At 46.7% G+C, this 19476-nt stretch overlaps 1 protein-coding gene across 1 annotated transcript in view; it reads right to left on the bottom strand.

Annotated features, from left to right (window-relative positions):
- Epb41l4a (erythrocyte membrane protein band 4.1 like 4A) overlaps positions 1-15994 on the bottom strand; it is a 184011-nt gene extending 168017 nt beyond the window's left edge. The window contains exons 1-2 of the mRNA XM_050134972.1: positions 15683-15994; positions 14880-15313 (exon numbers count right to left, since the gene is read on the bottom strand). Coding sequence (XP_049990929.1) covers positions 14880-14978 — 99 coding nt within the window. The 5' untranslated portion in view covers positions 14979-15313; positions 15683-15994. The remainder of the gene's footprint in view (positions 1-14879; positions 15314-15682) is intronic.
- Between the last annotated feature and the right edge of the window lie 3482 nt (positions 15995-19476).

Here is a 19476-nt window from a genome sequence, read left to right as displayed (position 1 = left end):
GGGGGGAACTAAACTGAATGCTGGGAGAAAGAAGGGCGGAGTCAGGGAGAAGCCATGGAGCTGTGCCAGAGACAGATGTGCTGAAACTTTGCTGGTAGGCCAAGACGTCATGGTGATGCACAGATTAATGGAGATGGGTTAAATTAATATGTAAAAGCTAGCCAATAAGAAGCTAGAGTTAACAGGCCAAGCAGTATTTTAAATAATACAGTTTCCGTGTGATTATTTCGGGGGGCTGAGCAGCTGGGAACCAACAAGCAGCCTCCTTGTAACAGTCACCAAGGCCAGGAACTTGTGGCTAGTTAGGTCATGAGGTTTACTAGCCTGCTACCCACTACTAATACTCTGCTGAACAGACAGAAAATGAATTCTAATGACTTAGCGTTACAGAGCATTGCTCAACCCTCATCCCTGAAGCTCCTTCTTACACACAGTAACTGACAACACAGAGACCCACAACTGTGCAACGTGCAGAGGACAAGTGACTTCAGAGTGCTTGGCCCTGAACGGTATGTCTATTTCACAAGGCATCGTCTCAGAAGAGGAGGCAAGAGTCACGGGTGGAGGATGACTCCAAGTAAACGGTGTTTTTCTGGACACAAGGCAGAGGCACTATGAACTCACAGTGATTGGGACAGCATGCACTCCTAAGTCCAAGGTCAGAGGAGAGGAAGTAAACAGGAAGTCCTGCCTCTAGCTGAGGCCCTATTGGCATGGATTGCTGCCAGGAGAAGTAAAGTCAGTCTTCTTTAGGTGTGATACCTGATATATCAACCACACTCCCAGAGCAATCCCCATGCCTAGGAGTAGTTGACCAATAAGAACTAGACAGGAGGAGGAGGCAGGGAGGGAGGATCTGAGCTAGGGTTGAGGGAGAGGGACAAATATGATCAAAATAAATTATATGAAATTCTCACTATTTTAAATAATTTAAATTTTCTTAGAGAAAATATGTTGTCTGGGATTCTGTCCTGCCTGATTTCTGTCCTCCCACCAGGTCCCACAGCCATTTAGCCCCAAGGAAATCACAGAGAGGTCTATATTAATGATAAACTGATTGGCCCATTAGCTCAGGCTTCTTATTAACAATTATAACTTATATTAACTCATTATTCTTATCTATGTTAGCCACATGGCTCGGTACCTTTTTCAGCAACGCAATCACATCTTCCTTCTTCTGTGGTTGGGACAGGACTGGGGAGGAATGGGCATCCTCCTTCCCAGAATTCTCCTGTTCTTATTGACCCACCTCTAGTTCCTGCCTGGTTGTCCCACCTATACTTCCTGCCTGGCTACTGACCAATGAGAGTTTATTTAAAATATAATTGTATACTCCCAGCCCCTTCCCTTAAGTTAGGTCTTCTCAGCTCTGTGGCCTGTCCTGAGCACCTGTGTCTGGCTCCTGCTTGGACTTGGCAGCCTCTCCAGGCCGGGCCTATTTTTTAAAATTTGTATGTGGGATGTCTTTTCAGGGTGATAGTCACTGCCATGCATTTCCTTTTGGGGGGGCGGAGGTGTATTTTGAAAGTGCTTATTTGAGAAGTCAGGAATAATTTTTAATGGCATAGTTTTAGAGTATGTGTTACATGGACTTTTTCTTTGGTTTTCATTTTAATAAAATCTTTGTGCTTTGCCCTGAATCCCTATAGTTACATGCTGACTCTTTCTAGGAGGGAAAAGTAAAAACTGGTTAGTGAGCCTTCTTACTGCTTGGGGTGAGGTGCAGAGGAGAGAGGGAGAGAGAGAGAGAGAGAGAGAGAGAGAGAGAGAGAGAGAGCAAGAGAGAGAGAGAGAGAGAGCGCGAGAGAGCGCAAGGTGAGATTGTCCTATCAGAACAGCAGATGGGTGTTTCCAGTAATCGAGTAACCGGTACTTCACTGTCACTATCACGACTCTACATTATTTCCTACTTAGCTGCTGTTTATCAGGAAGGTAAGAATATTTTCCTGAATTTCCCAGAAAGTCATCTTTTTATTTAAAGATACTTTAAAACTGTGCTCTGGAACAGTTATTTGCAAACAAATAGGTTCTGAGTGTGTGGTAGTTTGAGTAAGTGTGGCCTCCAAAGCCTCGTGTGTTTGACTGCTTGGCCTGTAGAGAGTTGCACCACGAGAAGGTATGGCCTTGTTGGAGCAGGTGTGGCCTTGTTGGTGGATATGTGTCACTGTGGAGGTGGGCTTTGAGGTGTGCTCAAGCCACGCCCAGTGTGACAGTTCACTTCCTGTTGCCTGTAGATCAAGATGAACTCTCAGCCCCTTCTCCAGCACCATGTCTGCCTGCACACTTTCATGTTCCACCATGATGATAATGGACTAAACCTCTGAACTGTAAGCCAGCCCCAATTAAATGTTTTCCTTTGTAAGACTTGCCATGGCCATGGTGTCTCTTCACAGCAATAGAAACCCTAACTAAGATAGAATGTAAGGGTATTTTGGGGTCTGGAACAATGCCGTATGTCTGTAATTGTATGCACAACTTTGTGTGCACAACCATGTAAGAATTTATTCAGAGCCTACTGTTTGCTCAGTAGCATCAGCGTTCCTGTTGGTGATAATGGAGTAAAGGGTACACTTCTGTGCAGATGTGTAAGCACCAGGTGAAACAGCAGTGGACATACCACAGGATAGCTTATGTGGGATATTCCAGTGTGCACAGGCGTTATTACAGGAAATTGCTTCTTGCATGTTAGAATGAGGTTAATCGAGAATGGAGCTTTAGAAGGAAGTGTTTATTAGCCTGAGAGTTTTCTAATAAGGTGTTTTAAGTAAATTATCTTATCATCTGCAAATAGGGATAGTCTGATTTTTTTCTTTCCTGTAGCTTCTATGTCGTTCTCTTGTCTAATTGTTAAAGCTAAGACTTCTAGCTCTACACTGAATGAGAGAGGGAGAGTGGACAGTCTTGTGTTGCCCCTTATTTTAGAGGAAATGCTCTCAGGTTGTCTCCATTTAATATAATGTTGGCTGAGCGGGGGATAAATGAGTGTGTGCAGAGGGTCAACCAGCTGAAGCGCTGCTCAACAGACCCAGCACCTGGCGGGAAAGAGCAAAGGACACGCAGAGTGAGCTTGCTTGCGTGAAGGATGCTGTAGCGTGGCGGCACTAACCTGACCCTGGACTCTCGACACTGTACACGGGAAGGTGCTGTAGCCTACACTGGGAGTTTCCAAATGTCTGAATAACTGTGGACAAGTCCATAGAGCTCAAACTATGCCAGTTTCAGGACCATGAGGATTTGCTCTGACTCCCTCAGTCATGGGAATCTCAGTCCAATGCTACAAAGCCAGGACAGCTCCCTGGCTTTTAACCTGCAACCCTGGGGAAATCTCTAAAGTTCGGGGTTGAAAGTGATGCTGGAAAGTATGTGTTCACAGAAAGTCTTCTAGCGACCTATCACTTGTGTATGTCAGGGGGAAGAGCACACCTTACCTTGCTCAGAACAGATCACTACCAAGTTCTCAATGTTTCAATAGATGGACATATTTATATGATAAGTTTTCTAACATACCTGAAAACCAGGCATATTACCTAAGCCCAGAAAAACCTAAAAGAGCAAATCAGCATATGTCCAAAAAGAGAAACATTTTCCTGCTCAGGTCAATTCATACAATCAACACTAACCCACTAATGCCTATCATTCCACAGTGGCTTGACTGGGAATCCCATTAAAAGGCCTAGTGTCCTCCCTCAGGGATTCCCAGCCAGTAGCTACCACCCATGAGGTCTGGTGTGAACAGTAGTTACCACCCACGAGGTCTGGTGTGAACAGTAGTTAAAGCCCATGAGGCCTGGTGTGAACAGTTGTTACCACCCATGACATGTAGTGTGAACAGTAGTTACCATTCATGACATGTGGTGTGAACAGTAGTTACCACCCATGAGGCCTGGTGTGAACAGTAGCTACCACCCATGAGGTCTGGTGTGAACAGTAGTTTGGACCTATGAGGTCTGGTGTGAACAGTAGTTAAAGCCCATGAGGCCTGGTGTGAACAGTAGTTACCACCCACGAGGTCTGGTATGAACATTAAAGCCCATGAGGCCTGGTGTGAACAGTTGTTACCACCCATGACATGTAGTGTGAACAGTAGTTACCATTCATGACATGTGGTGTGAACAGTAGTTACCACCCATGAGGCCTGGTGTGAACAGTAGCTACCACCCATGAGGTCTGGTGTGAACAGTAGTTTGGACCTATGAGGTCTGGTGTGAACAGTAGTTAAAGCCCATGAGGCCTGGTGTGAACAGTAGTTACCACCCACGAGGTCTGGTATGAACAGTAAAGCCCATGAGGCCTGGTGTGAACAGTTGTTACCACCCATGACATGTAGTGTGAACAGTAGTTACCATTCATGACATGTGGTGTGAACAGTAGTTACCACCCATGAGGCCTGGTGTGAACAGTAGTTACCACCCATGAGGCCTGGTGTGAACAGTAGTTAACACCCATGAGGCCTGGTGTGAACAGTATTTACCACCCATGAGGCTCAGTGTAAACAGTAGTTACCACCCATGAGGCCTGGTGTGAACAGTAGTTACTGCCCATGAGGTATGTTGTAAACAGTTTCATCTGCAACATCTCAAGACAAGGAAGAGAGTTTGGCCCTAATTTACAAACAATAATGTATAATTATTCAGCCACAAATACAGCTGCACTTCTGAGTTCTAAAGCCATGCACGTACATACAAGCCCTCAGGCAATTGCCTGAATGTTAAAGGGCCCCACATGACCCACGTGTGCACATGCGTGGTTCCATCCACATAATGACATAGCTAAACCCTTGTGCGCATGTGTGAGCCCATCCTCTGCGTATGACGTAGTCACGCCAACCCCCTGTGCACATGTGCTAGGCAGCTTTTAAAAAGCTGGCTGCACCATCTTTCTCTCTGTGTACACCATTCCCCAGGCCTGTACACACCCCCTCTAATAAACTCCTAAGCGGGTTTGTTGTATGTTCTGTGTTTCCTTCTTGCGCACACCAGGTAACTTCAGGATGCACAGAGAGGGTGGCTCGTCTGCACTGACAGTGCTGGCGGATGGGAAGGAAGGGTTCTCCACTGAGGAGTCCATCAGCAGGGCTACCCCTGAGCAGAACTCTGGAGCTCCTCTAGCAGGCTAGGTGGGCTGGAACTTTCCAGAGACATGAATAGCAGGAATGTGGGGTACTCAAAAACTTGGAAGCAGTCTGGCTTAACTGGACAGCAAGATCAGGATGAGGAAGTAGCAGCTTAAAGAACAGAAAGAATGGGAGAGGAGGGGAGGGGTAATGAGGAGAGCCGTGGAGACCGGACAGTCACAGACATTGACGGTTTGTCAGACCCATGGACCTGAGAAGAGTTTCTTGTAGAGCATTCCCTGGGATGCTCAAACAGCACTTCTTTACCTTCCGACGTGCACCGCCACACCTCACCCCACCTCACCCCAACTTCCTCATCACCTGCCCTAACTGCATTTCCCACTGCCTACCGCACTAAACAGTGAGTGCATGTTTATGCCTCTCCTCCTGTGCCCCAGACTAGTGAACAAATCCATGCTCCACTCTCCCAAGATATACTGGTCCCCAGTAACAGACTCCTGCTACAAGCTGCTTCAGTGAAGAAGTGTACTAGCTCAGCCATGAGGGAATCCAGGGGTAGGGAGAGGAGACTCGGGGCAGTTCAGAGCCACCACTGTCACTTCTTCTATCTCCGCCATCTTAGGAGTCGCTGTGCTCTCTGCGCTGTAATCAGTAGCCAATGGCTCTGGTGATAAGGAGGGGAAGTGTGTCTATGATAATGTGCTAGACGGGAACTTTCCCAGAAGCACTTTCACCAGCAAGCTTGCCTGTGCCTGTTATCCAGCAGGAGTCCTTCATCCCCAACGGCAACAGGCACACCCTCAGAGCAATTATCCTCCCTGGACTAGGGTAGGGCTGGTTCCAACTTCCTCCCGGGCTGCTGGCTGCGCAGAAGAGCAGCTGGGTGAGGAATGACAGAGGTGACTCCTGCGTGCTGAAGGCCACCAACCAAGTGCTCTACATCTTGGGCCACGACCCTTACATTTCCACATTCTCCCAGATCTTAGAGAATCCCACCTCCTAAATATCTTTCGGATTTTATTTCCTCTCCCCTTCTCCATTACTGTTGCCCTAAGTCATGTCCTTCTCAGTCCTTGACTGCGCCAAGACACACCTCTGAGAGACACCTAAAGACTCACTAAGGGGAATGCTGGGGAGAATTAGCATTTCCAAATTGTAAATGAGAAGCAAATATATTTTAAAATTATTATTATACAATTATAATATGATATGTAATTATATATTATTATATAAAATATTATGTATATATATATCACTTATTGACTATCTTTGCTCTTCCATGCCTAAAATCCTTTTCCAGATTTCACCATCATCCTATGAGGCAGTTATCCTGTTCCTCTACATACAGATGAGGAAACCGTGGCTGCCTCAAGAACAGCTGTCCCCATGGAGAAGACAGGACTAGAGACACCCACACAGCCCCAGAGAGGAGGCTAGCCTGGGCACCGAGTGTGAGCCCACGCTAAGCTGGAAGCAGTGAGATAGGGAAAAAGGCAGTTTTGAGAAGCAATATCTGATGTAGCCAAAGGCCAAGACTGTTTCTCAAACTTGCTTCTGAAGAAGGGCAAAGTAGGGAGAGAATCGTGCTAAACAAACAGTCTATGGTTAGCTCAGGAGCCTGGCCTTCAGGCAGGTCACAGTCTGTGCGGAAATCTGGACTACTGTTTGGTTTGTGATACAATCTCACTGTGTGGCTCCTTGCTGTCCTGGAACTCACTTAGGCAGATTAGGCTGCCTTCTAACATGCAGCAGTGTTCCTGCCCTCTGTCTCCTGGCTGCTGGGATTACAGGCATGCGCGCAGGACTCTAAACAAGCCACTCCATGAGAATCTTGGAACTCAGTGTGCTGACTGCTTTATGTGGGGCTCAGAATGTGTCCTTTCTAAATCCGCTGCAGAATTCAGTTTCACTCCCTCTCCAGTCTCGGCTGGCTGACCCCTCCCTTGCCATCTGACCTCTCTGCTATTGTGCTATCGTCCCAGTGTGCTAGGATGGGTGAGCAAAGACACTACCACCCAGCACTCCTTCAAACCCTGCCTTCTCCACCTTCCTTGTTCTGACTCTGTCTAGGAATGTCAGTCTCCTCTGATAGGAAACAGACTTCTCACGCTTTGGAAAAGCAGCTAGCCCTTTCCAGCCTGCAGCCTCCGGAGGAGCCATTCCGCCCTGGGGGATCTCTTCAGAGTGTTTAGTCACGGAAAAAGGTATTAACAATGGATGGCATTAAGTAAGAATGGCTGTTTCACTTAGAAAAGAAAGCAAACAGGAAGTGCACACAGAGCTCAGGGGACGTAGGAATGCAAATCGTTCTTTTCTGTTTTCCTTTAGAGAGTGGTACAGACTCTCCAAATTGTAAGTACAAGCTTCCTGAGTCACAAAGTAAACTGACTGGTTCCTGAACTTAACACACCTTGTCTTTGCCTAGGACATGTGATAACAGGTGTCTCTTTAGCCTTAATAAATGAGACTTACAAACAAAAACGCACAGTGCAGAGGAGAAGGGCAGTTGCTCATCCCAGCCCAGGATGACCAGGAGCAACAGATACCAGCTTTACAGGGGTCGACATGTCAGAGCTAACGCTCCACCAAGCAGCCCCAGAGAGACAGGAACACAGCCAAAACTCAGACTGGTCACATCTATACAGGCCTGCAGACAAATGCCCTCCACATCAGACAGGGAAAAAAAGATTTTTTTTTCATAAAACCCCAATGCTTATTAAGGCTGAGAACAGTACCCAATCAGATTTACACAGCCTCAAGAGTAAAAAATGAGCAGAGGGCAATCTAAAAAAATCAAGGCAGACAGAACTCCCTAATTATGCGGACACACACCGTGGTACTAACCAACAGTGTCCTCAATTGAGACAACGCAGGAGAGCGAGATTCTCCAGCCATTCCCGAAATCTGCACTTCTCCTAAAAGACTCAAACTGGAAGGAGAATGCGCTATTTAAAAGAGAAATGAAAGACCTAAGATCTGAGAAGTAGGGGCAGGAGGATCAGAAATTTGAGGAAATCCTCGGGTACAGCCACTTTGAGGCCAGCCAGGACTACAGGAGTCCCTGTCTCTCACCCCCCTCTCCCCACCCATTCTACAAGAAAAGAGAAAATGGCGTGACTCATGTTTTCTGCAGCAGCTGCCAACCAGCTCTTCAGTGTGCCGCCCGCACTGAACCTTCTCACTCTCTGCCCATCATCAATATGAAAACTAGAGTATCTTGGCAACAGATTTTTCACAGTGAAACTCTTTATTCTGCAGTCTTTTCTAGTAAAAATCAAATGGCAAAGGAATGTCATTATCTATAGTAAAGATTTTCAATATAGCCCGACCAATTGCAGCATTCCATTCTTCCCTCCTATTCAAATTACAGTTAATAAGTATCTATTACACGAAGCATACAGCCCGAGCTCCCGGAATCACAGGCATGGGCTCGCAAGCTACAGGAAGAGACAGAGAGTCCAGAAACACTTGGAGTGTGCTGGGGTGCTGAGACAGAGATATGTGAAGACACAGATGGGCACCCTGCCTAGTCAGGCTCAGCTGAGACACTTGATTCAAGTTTTGAAGGCTGGTTCAGATGAGGGGGTGTTTAGGGAAAGGCAAAAGGGTACATATATAGCAACCAGCAGAAGTCCCATGCACAGTGCCCCAGGAGGGTCTAGAATGACTGGGAAGCTGAGAACAATTCTGCCTGGCACAAGCAAGCCACTGGTCAGGCTGGAGGTTAAGAAAGAGGCAAGAGCAAGACCAGCAGTCTCTGCTGCTCAGCACATTCGAGGCACAGGAATGTGTGTGGTGGCTATTTCATAGAGGGTAGAACTGGGGCTCTGAAGTGACAAGTATCTTTCTAAAGCTCCACAGTCTACTTACACTAACACAAACGTCACTTCAGAATCATTCCTTCAACCTATGTTTGCTTAAAAGGTCCCTGGTTTTGTGAGATAGACGGCAGATATCAAAATATATCAGTACTCACGTACATATGCTTAATAGAATTTATGAAAACATTTCTTTTCACTCCCTGCCCCCGCCCCAGCCTTCTGAGACATTTCCCTTTCCAGTCCAAGTAAAAGGAAACTTAGACATCTTCGTGAGATGCATATACTTTAAACCTCACCTACGACTACTTTCTTCTGGTTCCCCAGGAAGTTTCTGATTGAGGATGACAGGACTTGTAAGGATCCTCAGGATGGGCAGGACATAACAGCACTTAACAGCGAAAGGATCAGCTGTACATTGTAACTGGATAGCGGGTATGGCACAGCTCCACGTTTAAAAGTTACGAGAGGGCTGGAGAGAGGGCCCAGGGTTAAGAGCACTGGCCGCTCTTCTAAAGGACCAGATTCAGTTCCCAGTGCCCACGAGGCAGCTCACAGTCATCTGTAACTACAGTTCCAGGGAATCCAACACCCTCTCTGGCCTCTGTGGGCACCAGGAGGCATCCACATGGTACACCCACACACACATATGCAGGCAAAATACTTAGACATATAAAACAAATAAATCTTGTTTTAGGTTAATGGAATTCCTAGCTCACTGCCAAGTCAGTTTCATTAATTTAGTCATCACCTCTACAAAAATCAAGTACCTCACTATTCAGAGTACCAAACCCTGCCAAAATGAAATGCTAATCTTTTTCATATTTGCATAGCAATTCTAAGGGCACAATTTACAATCAAACCTTATGACTTTTTTCAAATCTTTTGCTCCTCAAAGAACAATCCAGAAAAATAGTTTGAACCACATTCAAGTTTTGCTTTGGAAAAGAACAAAAGGAAAGTACTGCACCTTTCCCTGCACAGAGAGCCACAAAGGGCCTCAGGAAAGGTTCCCAGAACAAACACTACAAAAACTGAGGTCAACCACAGGAGAAAGTCTTCCTTGAAGAAGCTGAAGAGACAGCTGCAGAGAGCAAACAGGCAAACGCTATTGTTCTGGCGAGACCCACAATCGATAGGGCGCAGCTTATATAAATCTCAGATCAGACTCAATCAAGAGACTGAATGAAAAGAACTTCCTGCCTGTCAAGCGAGGCTACGTCTAAAGGAAGAATGCGAATGTCTAAGTAACACTAGAATGGATACAAGAAAAATAGTCTTTTATTGTTCTAATTACTTTTTAAACAGAAAATCATTTTCCAGTCAGGTGGTAATTGTGAACACATGCAGCTATCACCCTTGCACTGAAGTGCTCTCTACCAGAACACAATTTTCCCGCTGAAAAGCCTTTATCTACATTATGAAAAATGACTTTATAACTAACTTTTCAACTCATAATCTGGTACTTTATTTAAACAAACTGAAGGAGTACTTTCCAATTGGTGCACACGATAATGTCTTATCAGCCTTCTCTCACGTGTGTACACGCAATAGCTACAGTTAGTCTTCCAGCCAAATGCCCTGTTTTAACAGAAATTCAAAGGCATTCCTCTTTCCTCTTTATTTTATGTGGATGTATGAACACACACCAAGGCACACGGGTGCCTGTGGAGGTCGGAAGACGTCCCCTACAACTGGAGTTGCAGATGGCTGCTTGTGGGTTCTGGGAACCAAATTCTGGTCCTCCTCAAGGGCAGTCAAGAGCTCTTAACCATTGAGCCATCTCTCCAGTCCCAGCTCTTGCTTACTTTTCAGATTTTTACAAGGGAAGTCTTAAGTAAACCACATAAGGATCAGTAAAATCACTTCTATTTCAATAAAACAGAGCCTAGTGTGGTGGCTTCTGCCTGTTCTGGAATCTCCCTGCCGAGAAGACTGTCACAAGCTCAAGGCCGGTTTGGGCTAAAGTGTGAGAGACCCTGTCCAAAAAAACCATAAAATATGTGAATAAGTTTAATGCCAAGCCAGTGATTCTTATTTGATTTTTAATAGTTGTTCTGTTTTCATGAGTGTGTTTGCCTGCATGTATGCATGTGTAGCATGCGCATGCCTGGTGCTCTCAGCAGTCACAAGAGGACATCATTTCACTTGAGAATAAGAAAATGGGCAACTCAGAATCTCAAAAAGCACTTCTTAAAAGACTTGTTTATTATTGCTGTATGAGTGTGTATCTGTGCACAGTGGGGTGATGAGTGTGTAACAGCACCCAAGCGGAGGACAGAGGACAACTCTGTAGAGTTTCTTCTCTCCTTCAAACTTTGTAAGAATTACAGGGATCAAACTCTGATCCCCAGGGATGCCAAACAGGCATCTTTACACCAAGCCAACTCATCAGCTCTTGAAATGTATTTTAAAGCCAGGTGGTGGCGGCGCACACCTTTAATCCCAGCACTCAGGAGGCAGAAGCAGGTGGATCTCTATGAGTTCCAGGCCAGCCCAGTCTACAGAGTGAGCTCCAGGACAGCTTGGGCCACACAGAGAAACCCTGTCTCAAAAAAAAAAAAAAAGTTCTTTTAAAAATTAATCGATAATTTTTGTTTTTAATTCAGAGGAAAATGAGCTAATTAATGTTGCTTAACATTGTGTTTATTTTCATTTAATTTCTGAGAATAATTTTGTTAGTATAAAAATACAAAAGGAACAATAATTACATCAAGTACATAAAGTTAAAACTCGGACTTTTTAAACAACATATGACCCTAAAGTCCTGGAAGTACTGAGTATGTGCTCAAAGCCTTTGGAAAAATGCTTCAGTGACAGAAGACGAACAGAATAAAATCGGGGATCAGGCTTTGCGCACCATCAGTGGCCACATTTATGGTCTCTCTCCCATTTTTCACCCTTTTTCTTATTTTCCTTCCAATACTTAGAAGAGAAGCATTTCCTGCTATAATGGCTTCAACTAGAGTTAAACTTTTGTCAATTTTCCAAGCTCTAAATCTCAGCCACGCTGCTGGAAGAACTCTAGGCTAAGCTTTTTCTCTTCCTGGCTACCATAAAACCCTTGCGTCTTTTTCATCTGATCTGTGTTTCTAAGATCTGAAGATTGGGCATTTTGTCTCCGCTTTCCAAGAGCGGTGGACAGGCCTCGGTCCCTCAGGAACACTTGGACCTCATGAAAACTTTGGTTTTAATTGGTGATAGCCGAAGTCACCAAGCAAACTACCCCAGAGAGAACACTGTAACAGAGGCTGGTGGTTACTGGCTGTGAAGTTAACTTGTGATCTAAAGCAGGAGCTAATTTTATCAAATTAATATACAGTAGCTGGGACCGGAGAGGTGGCTCAGCAGTTGAGAGCATTGGCTGCCCTTCCAGAGGACCAGGGTTTGATTCCCAGCACCCACATGGCTTATAACATCTGTAATATCCGTTCCAGAGGATCCGTCAGTCAGTCTCTTACACATGCATGCAGGCAAAACACCAACACACATGAAATAAGCAAAATTCAAATATACATACAGAGTAACAGACACCTGTACGCCATAACATGGGAAGGGGAAGAGGAAGGTTAAATTCAAATATGCATACAGAGTAACAGACACCTGTACGCCATAACATGGGAAGGGGAAGAGGAAGGTTAAATTCAAATATGCATACAGAGTAACAGACACCTGTACGCCATAACATGGGAAGGGGAAGAGGAAGGTTAAATTCAAATATGCATACAGAGTAACAGACACCTGTACGCCATAACATGGGAAGGGGAAGAGGAAGGTTAAATTCAAATATGCATACAGAGTAACAGACACCTGTATGCCATAACATGGGAAGGGGAAGAGGAAGGTTAAAAAGCCAGTTCTCTATAGCACAGCCCACATACTCAAACAATGTCTGAGGATCACTTACACAGGGTGCTTTTGCAAGCCGCGCACCATTGGTAAACATACAAATGCCAAATTTAGTACATACTACAGGTAGCTAGGTCCTAACGCACACATTTTAAAAGAGGGACAGTAGCCGCAGACAACGTGGTTAGCTCCAGCAGACATCTGCGTTGCACACAGGCCATCAAAATCAGCACGGCATGCTTTTGTGACACCAAAAGAGGCTAAGCTTGTGGCAAAAATGATTACTTCCAACGAAAGCCTGCTTTAAATAGTGTTTAGTTACATGGCGCTCAGCCAAAAGAACACTATTTTGAAGCTGTTGTTGCCTTTGAATCACTCACCAACCTTCAACCCATTTGTAAAACAAGGTAAATACTATGGATTTACTAAAAGTAAGTACGGATCAGGAGTTGGGACTCACGTTTCTTTAACAAACTTAACTCTATTTGATCCCGAGTCTTGGCTGCTCTCCTGACAGAATAATCTACACAAGCCACAGCTGACAGGGGCATGGCTTTCATGATTAAGTGGGGAGCTCTTGCTGCAGACAACTCCAGAGTCCAAATGCACTTATTCTTTGCGCTTCAGAAGGTCTCTTTGCCGGCTTGGTATCAGGTCCTAACTTATCCTTCTGACTGTTCCCACTCTGACACCAGGCAATCCGCCTGTATCGCCAAGAACTGTTTTTGTTTTTATTTTGGCCTATTTTGTTCACAACAAAATCTTCTACCGTACTATGCAGTAAAGTTTTGTTTCCCCCAGTTTTCCTACCGTGTGTGGATGTGTGACTAAGTACATAAAGAAAAGTTAAAAATATAAAGCAAGCATTGTCCCTCCAAATACTGTTTTATTGCTCTTGGGAAAAACTGAAAGATGGAAATTTGATTGAATTTGCTTGTTATAATTGCTGGGGAACACTGTTCAAAACGATTTCCCAAAGGAAGGGGTTAAGTGTTTTAGCTTTAATTGGTCACTTTGGCCTTTCTTCTGAAAGAGGATTACACCATGAAATTCTAATTCTGTATGCCCAAATTGGCAACATCCACGAAGAGGCTTCTAGCCAGAAAGTTTTTCTGGTGGGCGTAAAGGTAATCAAAACAGACTGCCCCAAGGAAATACCCAGAACCTACCTCACGCGGACAACTTCTGAAATGACAAGACTAGGAGAGGCTATAGGGCATCATGGTAAACTCGATCCCCCAGACCCACAGGTTCCGGACACGCGGGGGTGTGAAGGGGGGCACGATATGCAGACGCCACAGCTGCCTTAACTAAAATGCCTCGGTGGTTTAGTACTGAAGGAAAAAGGCAAACAAAACACACCCACTGGATTCCTATCTGCTCAGAACTATTGGAAAGGCGAAACAAACGCGCAGGCGCATCCTCAGGTTGTCAGTTATTTAAAAAAAAAAAAAGTACTCATTAAAATTAAGGAAGTGGGTCGGGTGCAAGCTCGTAGGCTTTCTGTGGGTTTTCTAGTTTAGAAGCAGCAACACATTTTTGATGACTACAAACAGGGGCAAACCGATCACAGATTTGCTTTGTGAGATGTTTGCTTCAATGTGGAGATACACCAGCTCGCTAGCGGAAAGAAAATTGGGCAAACGTAGCATTCTCCAGCTACAAATCCGGGGAACACAATCACAACAACCAGATTAATGCTTCAGCGAGAGAGTGCGTTAGTTTACTTGCCCAAGAATACTATCAAGGAAAATGGAGGGGGGGGGGGGGGGGAAGGCTTCCACAAAGCCGAGAAGCATGCCTCCAGCACTCGGGTGGGGAGCAGCCTGCCCATTCAATTCTGCGTCTGTCTGGGAGCTGCGAGGGGCCTAAGAGCTGCTGGGGGAGCCAGGGAGTGGGCAGAGTCACCGGGGCTCTAATTGCTGTTGGAAGTTGGGGCGTCAAGGACCCTTCAAGACAGCAGTTACTTTTCTAAAGCATCTCCAAGTTAGCACAGCCCCACAGACCCCTCCTCTGTCTGAGGCCGGGACAGCTGCTCTGCTGTTGCACGGCGACCGGGCTGGACCGGTGACAGTCTTGAGACAAAGCCGCGGACCCCCACGTCGCGGACCCCCGCACCGCGCCCCGGCTGCACCTACCTTGATGCCCTGCTGCTGGGTGGTAAGGGTGAGCTTGGACTCGTCCAGGAGCAAAACTTCGCAATAGAATTCTTCCGGAACGGCGCAGAAACAGCCCATGTCGGCTGAAAGCGTCTCCAGTCAGGCGAGAGCAGCGACCGAGGTGCCCGCCGCCTCCTCCCCTCAAGCGCGAAGCATTAATTTATTGTACGCGCCGCGGAGAGGGCGAGAGGCGCGGGTCTGGGTGGGGCCCTGGGGAGCGAGGTCTGGGGTCCTGCAGTCGAGCCGAGGGCACCCCGAGAAGCTCGGAGAGCCGAGGCGGGAGGGTGAGCGCGCCCCAGAGCGTCAGGGACCCAGAGCCGCCCGGGAAGCGCCCGCCGAACTGGGCGCCGGGAGCAGCGTGTCCCCGCGCATCCTGCGGCTGCGGCTCCTCTTCTAAAAACTGGGGCGGCGACCTGGGAACGACAAGAGTCGCCTGGTTAGGGACGGACAGCCAGGGACACGAAAAGGGCGGGCCGGGCGCTCCAAACCCTCCCTGGGCTCAGACGCCCTTCGGTACTCGGCAGCGCCAGCCCCATACAAGCACGGAGCGATTCCCTTGCCGCAGCGCCCAAGTCCCCACCGGGAGCGCACCGGGCCCGCCCCACACCCCCGTGACAAGGTAGGCAGAGCGGAGAGCACTCAGCTTCTCTTTTGTGTCGGGGGTGGCCAAGACCCCCCAGCCTGGGACGCGTGGCCAGCGGCGAAGGTCGCCACTCCCTCTGCGGCTCTCTCTCACAGCCAGCCGGGGGCGCGGGGGGGGGGGGGCGGCCAGGGCTCCTCACCGAAACCAGCCAGGGGGGAGATCAGCTTGTTGCGGGCTGCGGCTTCCGTCTGAGGGTCCCCGAACTCATCCCGCCGAGATGGCCAAGTTCAAGCGCTCCTCTCCTGAACGCCCTGCTACGGGGACCGAATGCCGAACGTCTTGAAGAGACGAGCGCCGGAGAACCTGCGGGCGGGCGCGGCAGTACCCGGGCACCGAGGCCGCCGAGGCTCCAGGGAAAGTTCTTGGCCCCGCGGGGCGGAGCCCTGGGCGGGAGCGACCCAGGTGCAGAGAGCCCCCGGGCGTCCGCAAAAAGCCGCCGAGCTGAAGCAGGATCCCCGGAACTACGACCGGAGCGCCCCTTCTGGGCGGGGTCTCCGCTGGGGGCGGAGGGCGGGGCGGAGGTGGTCAGTCTGGCCCGGTGCCGGCAGGTCCCAGCCAGAACGCGTGCGCTGCGCGAGAGCCGCGCGGCCGTCTCCAGGTCGCTGCGTTCGTTTCCCTGGGAGACCTGGAGGGTGGCTTCGGGCCGCCAGGGCGCAGTTGTGTTCCGACCCCTGCGTGCTGCGATCCCAGTCCCACGCCCTCCGCGCGGCGGGCCGGGGCCAGGCACTGGTGGGCACAATAGCTCTGAGGCTGCAGTGACCCCTGGTGGGTTCCGGTGTCCGTGCACAGGCAACACCGGCTGAGTGTGGAAGACACAGGACCCCCGCTGGCCCTGGGAGCAGGTGCAATCTGAGCTCTCTAGCTGGGAAGCTGCAGCGAATTAATGCAAAAGCAGTCGGTGGAGGCTGAGGCTGGGGTGGGGGGCGCACCGCGGGAGGTGACTCGCTGAACTCTGTTCTGTATTGACTACTAGAAAGAGAAAGAACTTGGCATGGGGTAGAAATTCCCTCTTCTACCACTTGTTAGCTTGGATAGTTTTTTTTTTTTTAAAACAAAAACCTATTTTAGTAATAAAAAAAAAACTTTGTGTCCGCAGCAGCATAGTAAAAATAGTTTTACACCAGTTGGACACAGTTGTCAACACAGTGACTTCCCACGAAAGACTGAAACCTCACTTTTCCCTGCCCAACTTCCAGATAAACGAGATAAAACCCTCATTTATCTTTCAACGTTTCTGGAAATTGAAGCAGGTTTTGCGATTCTGTCAAATTCTGTGCGCACCTTTAGGTTCTACTTCAGAAGTTGTATTCAACCTAAACTTCTGGATTTTAGCATCTCACTATGGAGGCTTTTCTGCAATCGAGCTTTCCTGTCATTTATCGCCAAATGTGGTCGTAAGATATCTTAATGGTTTTCTTTCTTTACCACAATATGCAGCAGAACTATATAAGCCTGCAAAGTCCAAAATAAAATAAAAGTCCTGAATCTAGCTTTCTGTGAGTTTGAAGCCACCTACCGGTTCATGGGACTTTGGTTTGAGGTTTTTGTCTGTTGCCACTGATGGAAAGGCTGGGTTGGGGGTGGAGCAGTAATTCTGTTGCAAAGCCTTGACATTCCATACAGACAACAGCCTCTACTAAGTGAGACATTTTCTTTTCCATCTCTTCATCGCAGATTAGAGATAAGAAAATTAAAAACCTGCTTTTAATACAAAACTGAAGCTTCCTAGAGATAAGAAAATTCCACACATTTTTAGCAGCATTACCGAGTATAACTGACACACCACGGCTACATATATTAAAACCTTACAGCTTACACTTGACATATACACCCATACAACCATCACCGTAATCAGGCTGATAAATCCATCCATCCATCATCTCTAGTTTACTGCAGCCTGCTTGCATTCCCTCCCTCAAATACCTCGCCACACCTCCCCTCCCAGGTACCCACAGATCTGCTTTCTGTCACTAGAGATTATCTACACTTTCTCAGGTTTACATCGTGGATTCACACAATGTCAAATCTTTGCGGGGGGGGGGGTCTAGTTTGCTTCACTAAGTACATGTATTCTGAGATTTATCCATGTTGCATAAATAGTTCATTCAAGTTTATTGCTCAGTTGCATAAAATTAGATACACACACACACATAGTCTGCGTGTCTATGTATCTTCTTTTATTTTCATTTATTTGGGTATTTCAGATTTTGAGCATTACTGATAAAATAACTCAGCTGATCATCTTTGTCTTGTCAACTCTGACAGCCTTAACAGAGCATCATAGATTAAGTCACTTACACAATAGACATTGTCCCTGGAAGTCCAAGTTCATTGTGCCAGCAATGTCCACTTCTAGTAAGGCCCCCTCTTGACTCTAGGTGGCCTCCCATCTTGCAGTGCGCTCTCTTTGTGTGTACACACAGTACACATACGTGTGTTCGTGGAAGCAAGCACTTTGGGATTTACTCTAAGGACACAAATCCTTGAGTGTTTTACAATCTCATTTAACCTTAATTGTTTTCTGGTAGACCCAATTTCTAAATACAGTCATTGGTTCAGTACGGTCAGTACTTCACACAAAAAGGTTAAGAAACACAATTTAGCCCAGGATAAGAATACATATCTTTATGTGGGCCAGTGCTATATAGAATGATGAATAAGGAGATAGACAAGTGGCAGATAAGCCCACAGAAAGAAGTTCCAGTCCATTGTCATTGGAGACGGCAACTCAAGGATGCCACTCACACCTAGGGGAAGTTCCCATACAGAACTGCCTCTCGGAATCGTAGTGAAGGTGTGGGGTGTTTTGTAGTCTCACTACTGTTGTGCACAAAAGACACAAATCACATTGGGTAACAGTTTGACAGGTCCTTAAAACTTGAAAAAAATTAACAAGGTACAATGTAAGCTTTTTATCAGGAAAAAATAGTTTTTCAGTGTGTGCACAGTCTAGTGATCCTATTTAAAGCTTCCTAACCAAATCTTTGAGGATTCTTTTCAGAAAAATTTTAAGTAAAATATTGTCTTTGGTTCAGATCCTATTTTATCACAATAAACCTGATACTGATAGGTCAAATGGCACACAAATTCAGAGTAAATCCAGTTCTGCAGGAATCCCTGAGAATCCTCATCCTGAAAGAAAATACTTCACTCTACAAAGACATCCTCCATCCTAGCTGAAAATGTGCACTTCAAAATGCCGGGCGCAGAGTTACTTATTAGGTGGTGTGTGTGTGTGTGTGTGTGTGTGTGTGAGAGAGAGAGAGAGAGAGAGAGAGAGAGAGAGAGAGAGAGAGAGAGAGAGAGAGAGAGAGAGCAGAAGAGAGCGTTGAATCCCCTGGAGCTAGAGAGTTACCATCAGCTGAGAGCAGCCCGATGTGGGTGCTGAGAGCTAACTCTGGTCCTCTATCAAAGCAGAAAGGGCTCTTAATAGCTGAGCCATCTCTCCAGCCCCCAGAATTCTTTTTAAAGCACTATATTCTCAGTAGAGAGATGTGTTTAAGTGACCCAAATCATTTTATGTTTTCCAAACTTCTGAAACTTGATAATTTAAAAAAGGGGGGAAAAAAACTTTTGAAAGCACTAATGATAAACACATAAATTTCATTACTTAAACGCAAGTGGGTAATATGGCAGAATCACCATGAAGATAGGTAGCCCACAGATTCCTAGCCTGGACCCCAGAGTTCTTAAGTAGGTCTGGAGCCCACATTCAGAATTTCCATTTCCAGCAAAGTCTAGCAGTGAAACATAGACATTTTGCAAACCACTAGAGGTTATCGTTCCCCCCCCCCAAATAGTAGAAGTTGTTGCTAATTACCTACAAATGATTGGGAGGGTGATTCATCCTTCACTGGTAGCCTCTCTGTTAATCGACCCCATGCATCAAGTCAGTGCCTGTCAAGGAAGATTACTGAAGACCCTGTCAAGTTG

The sequence above is a fragment of the Alexandromys fortis genome, unplaced genomic scaffold (assembly GCF_014885135.2).
Source record: "Alexandromys fortis isolate MF-2015 unplaced genomic scaffold, M_Fortis_MF-2015_v1.1 scaffold_25, whole genome shotgun sequence".
NCBI classification, from domain to species: domain Eukaryota; kingdom Metazoa; phylum Chordata; class Mammalia; order Rodentia; family Cricetidae; genus Alexandromys; species Alexandromys fortis.
The sequence above is the reverse complement of the archived record's forward strand: the minus strand, read 5'-3'. Positions and strand labels throughout refer to the sequence as shown.